Source organism: Coregonus clupeaformis, chromosome 8 (genome assembly GCF_020615455.1).
Source record: "Coregonus clupeaformis isolate EN_2021a chromosome 8, ASM2061545v1, whole genome shotgun sequence".
Classification (NCBI taxonomy): domain Eukaryota; kingdom Metazoa; phylum Chordata; class Actinopteri; order Salmoniformes; family Salmonidae; genus Coregonus; species Coregonus clupeaformis.
Window position 1 is genome coordinate 11,262,677 of NC_059199.1, and position 5,000 is coordinate 11,267,676.

At 47.0% G+C, this 5,000-nt stretch overlaps 1 protein-coding gene across 3 annotated transcripts in view; it reads left to right on the top strand.

Moving 5' to 3' along the window:
• The window catches only part of LOC121571090 (cGMP-specific 3',5'-cyclic phosphodiesterase-like), a 122,647-nt gene that overhangs the window by 101,344 nt on the left and 16,303 nt on the right, over positions 1–5,000 (top strand). For all 3 annotated transcript variants that reach the window (XM_041882368.2, XM_041882366.2, XM_041882367.2), the window contains exons 13-14: positions 2,072–2,218; positions 3,089–3,214. In XM_041882368.2, the coding sequence (XP_041738302.2) occupies positions 2,072–2,218; positions 3,089–3,214 (273 nt within the window). The remainder of the gene's footprint in view (positions 1–2,071; positions 2,219–3,088; positions 3,215–5,000) is intronic.

A 5,000-nucleotide genomic window follows, 5' to 3' on the forward strand; every position in this document is an offset into this window, starting at 1 on the left:
CTTAAACTCAGTTTTTCACAATTCCTGACATTTAATCCAAGTAAAAATTCCCTGTCTTAGGTTAGTTAGGATCACCACTTTATTTTAAGAATGTGAAATGTCAGAATAATAGTAGAGAGAAGGATTTATTTCTGCTTTTATTTCTTTAATCACATTCCTAGTGGGTCAGAAGTTTACATACACTCAATTAGTATTTGGTAGCATTGCCTTTAAAATTGTTGAAATTTTGGTCAAACGTTTCGGGTAGCCTTCCACAAGCTTCCCACAATAAGTTTGGTGAATTTTGGCCCATTCCTCCTGACATAGCTGGTGTAACTGAGTCAGGTTTGTAGGCCTCCTTGCTCGCACACGTTTTTTCAGTTCTGCCCACACATTTTCTATAGGATTGATGGCCACCCCAATACCTTGACTTTGTTGTCCTTAAGCCATGTTGGCACAACTTTGGAAGTATGCTTGGGGTCATTGTCCATTTGGAAGACCAATTTGCGACCAAGCTTTAACTTCCTGACTGATGTCCTGAGATGTTGCTTCAATATATCCACATAATGTTCCTTCCTCATGATGCCATCTATTTTGTGAAGTGAACCAGTCCCCCCTGCAGCAAAGCACCCCCACAGCATGATGCTGCCACCCCCGTGCTTCACGGTTGGGATGGTGTTCTTCGGCTTGCAAGCACCCCCCTTTTTCCTCCAAACATAACGATGGTCATTATGGCCAAACAGTTCTATTTTTGTTTCATCAGACCAGAGGACATTTCTCCAAAAAGTACGATCTTTGCCCCATGTGCAGTTGCAAACCGTAGTCTGGCTTTTTTATGGCGGTTTTGGAGCAGTGGCTTCTTCCTTGATGAGTGGCCTTTCAGGTTATGTCGATATAGGACTCGTTTTACTGTGGATATAGAGATACTTTTGTACCTGTTTCCTCCAGCATCTTCACAAGGTCCTTTACTGTTGTTCTGGGATTGATTTGCACTTTTCACACCAAAGTACGTTAATCTCTAGGAGACAGAACGCGTCTCCTTCCTGAGCGGTATGACGGCTGCGTGGTCCCATGGTGTTTATACTTGCGTACTATTGTTTGTACTGATGAACGTGGTACCTTCAGGCGTTTGGAAATTTCTCCCAAGGATGAACCAGACTTGTAGGGACAGAGAGAGAGAGACAGAGCAAGAGAGACAAAGAGAGGGTGGGCGAGAGAGAAAGAGAGAGAGAGAGAGAGAGAGAGAGAGAGAGAGAGAGAGAGAGAGAGAGAGAGAGAGAGAGAGAGAGAGAGAGAGAGAGAGAGGAGAAGAGAGAGAGAACGTAAAACACCAAATAATGCATGCAGAGCAGAATTAGGCCGATACCCACTAATTATCAAATTCCAGAAAAGAGCCGTTAAATTCTACAACCACCTAAAAGGAAGCGATTCCCAACAAAGCCATCACCTACAGAGAGATTAACCTGGAGAAGAGTCCCCTAAGCAAGCTGGTCCTGGAGCTCTGTTCACAAACACAAACAGACCCCACAGGGCCCCAGGACAACAACACATTTAGACCCAACCAAATCATGAGAAAACAAAAATATAATTACTTGACACATTGGAAATAATTAACAAAAAAACTGAGCAAACTAGAATGCTATTTGGCACTAAACAGAGAGTACACAGTGGCAGAATACCTGACCACTGTGACTGACCCAAACTTAAGGAAAGCTTTGACTATGTACAGACTCAGTGAGCATAGCCTTGCTATTGAGAAAGGCCGCCGTAGGCAGACCTGGCTCTCAAAAGAAGACAGGCTATGTGCACACTGCCCATAAAATGAGGTGGAAACTGAGCTGCACTTCCTAACCTAAAGGGGAGGCGAGCCGAACACAGATAAATGCTCTTCCTGATCACAGCTCATCGATTATTAATGCCTGCTAGAGATCACGGGTGCTTAGGGAGGGTGTGTTTGTGTGCGTGCATGTGTATATGTGTGTGCGTGTGTGCATAAATACAGTATGTGTGTGTGTACGTGCGTGCATACCGTATATGAATGTGTGTGTGTACACTCCTCTCACACTCCTCTCCCCTCTCTCTGTTTGTGAAGGCAGCCACTGTTCCGTCGGCCCAGTGTCTGCGCCTGATGGAGTTCAGTTTCAGTGACTTTGAGCTGTCCGACGCTGAGACCACTCAGGCCACCATACGCATGTTTGTTGACCTCAACCTGGTCCAGAACTTCCAGATTAAATACAAGGTAGGAGTGTGAGTGTGTGTGTGTGTGTGAGTGAGTGAGTGAGTGAGTGAGTGAGTGAGTGAGTGGAGTGAGTGAGTGAGTGTGTGTGTGTGCGTGCGTGTGTGCACATGCCTGTATGAATGTGTGTACATAGGTGTGTGTATATGTGTGTTTGTACATCCATAACACAGCCCACCACCTTCTAAATCAGGGTAACCCAACTGGCGGCCTGCGGCACAAACCACAGTGGCCTTGTCATGCATTAGTCACAATAGATGACTGATGACATTATAGCCTATAGAATGCATCAGTCACAATAGATGACTGATGACATTATAGCCTATAGAATGCGAAGGACTTTGAGGTTCAGAAAAGGGCAAAATGAATGTCAATCATTATTATCAAATCATTATTGAACAAATGTGTGAGTCACTATGCATTGGCTAATAGGGAGTTGATTGGAAGCTTATGCCGGTAAATGGATCGACATGGAAAGATTGGATGAACAGAATCCAGTGATTTGATTAGCAGGGTGGTCAAAGTTTTCCCTATAACACCAATCAGATTGCCAGGCTGGCCAATATTAAGCTCTACTGCTTGAGGATGTACAGATACAATTAAAGTCACTGTCATTCTGTCTGTTTTCTATTTTGTTGTTGTTTAAACTTTTCCCTCTCTCTTGCTGTCCATTTTTGCCCCCTCCTCCCACCTCCTCCTCCCCTCCTCCTCCCACCTCCTCCTCCTCCTCCTCCTCATTTCACCCTCTTTCTCCCCACTTTTTCTTGTCTATCTCCTACTGTGTTCCTTCATATCCCCCCTCTCTCCCCCTGCCCCCCCCCCACCTCTCTCTCCCCCCTTCTCCCTTCGTTCCCCCTTTCTCTCTCTCTGTAGAGTCTGTGCCAGTGGATCCTGAGTGTTAAGAAGAACTATAGGAAGAACGTGGCCTACCACAACTGGAGACATGCCTTCAACACCTCCCAGTGCATGTTCGCCCTGCTCAAATCTGGCCGGTTACAGGTGAGTTCAGCCAATCAATGGCCAGCATGGCAGGAGTGCCGGGTCACTTCGTCCAATCAATAAATAATCAATCCCAGCAGGAAGTCTTATTTGTGTCAGTCCGACCAATGGCTAATGAGTCACCATGCTGTAACTGTGCCGTTACCGGGTCAGTCCGACCACTATGTTCTGTCAAGTCAACATTCGCTTCCATTTACCTTAATATTTAAAATGTCTAAATACCAAATGTATTACTCTGCCATCTGAGTTGGAAGTTATCAGATGTAATATGATATATGAAGAATATCATTATCATAAATAGTAAGTCAAAGACACTTGAACAGACAAGTACTGTATCTCAGACAGAAACAGAACTCAACGTATCCCAAACACACAGTTCCAGTCCAACCCAGTTCTAGTCCATAACCCTTGGTGCTCACACCCAGCTCTGTTCTGATGTGACTACATGTACTCCCTCTGTTAGGTTAAAGGTTACACTCCAGGTGTTGCTAACAAATGGCTGTTAAGTTCATGTGTAAGCTTCTCTCTCAAGCAGACATTGATAAGCAACCAACACCCCTTTCTGTGTAATGAGACTAACACTGTGTGTGCGCTCTCTCTCTCCTTCCCTCTCTTCCTCTCTTTCCTTCCTCTCTTCCTCTCTCTCTCCCTCTCTCTCCCCTCTCTTCCTCTCTCTCTCCTTCCCTCTCTTCCTCTCTCTCTCCCTCCGTCTCTTCCTCTCTCTCATTCCCTCTCTTCCTCTCTCTCATTCCCTCTCTTCCTCTCTCTCCTTCCCTCTCTTCCTCTCTCTCTCCTTCCCTCTCTTCCTCTCTCTCTCCTTCCCTCTCCCTCTTTCCCTCTCTTCCTCTCTCTCTCCCTCCGTCTCTTCCTCTCTCCTTCCCTCTCTTCCTCTCTCTCTCTTTCCCTCTCTTCCTCTCTCTCATTCCCTCTCTTCCTCTCTCTCTCCTTCCCTCTCTTCCTCTCTCTCCTTCCCTCTCTTCCTCTCTCTCATTCCCTCTCTTCCTCGCTCTCTCCTTCCCTCTCTTCCTCTCTCTCTCCCTCCCTATCTTCCTCTCTCTCTCCTTCCCTCTCTTCATCTCTCTCTCCTTCCCTCTCTTCCTCTCTCTCATTCCCTCTCGTCCTCTCTCTCCTTCCCTCTCTTCCTCTCTCTCCCCCTCTCCTCCTTTCTCTCTCCTTACCTCTTTTCCTCTCTCTCCTTCCCTCTCTTCCTCTCTCTCTCCCCCCCTCTCCTCCTTTCTCTCTCCTTACCTCTTTGCCTCTCTTCTCCTTCCCTCTCTTCCCCTCTCTCTCCTTCCCTCTCTTCCTCTCTCTCTCCTTCCTTCTCTTCCCCTCTCCTTCCCTCTCTTCCTCTCTCTCTCCTTCCCTCTCTTCCTCTTTCTCTCCCTCTGTCTCTCCCTCTCTCTCCCTCTTTCTCCTTCCCTCTCTTCCTCTCTCTCCTTCCCTCTCTTCCTCTCTCTCTCTCCTTCCATCTCTTCCTCTCTCGCTCCTTCCCTCTCTTCCTCTCTCTCTCATTCCCTCTCTTCCTCTCTCTCCTTCCATCTCTTCCTCTCACGCTCCTTCCCTCTCTTCCTCTCTCTATCCTTCCCTCTCTTCCTCTCTTACTCCTTCCCTCTCTTCCTCTCTCTCATTCCCTCTATTCCTCTCTCTCATTCCCTCTCTTCCTCTCTCTCATTCCCTCTTCCTCTCTCTCCTTCCCTCTCTTCCTCTCTCTCTCCTTCCCTCTCTTCCTCTCTCTCTCCTTCCCTCTCCCTCTTTCCCTCTCTTCCTCTCTCTCTCCCCCCGTCTT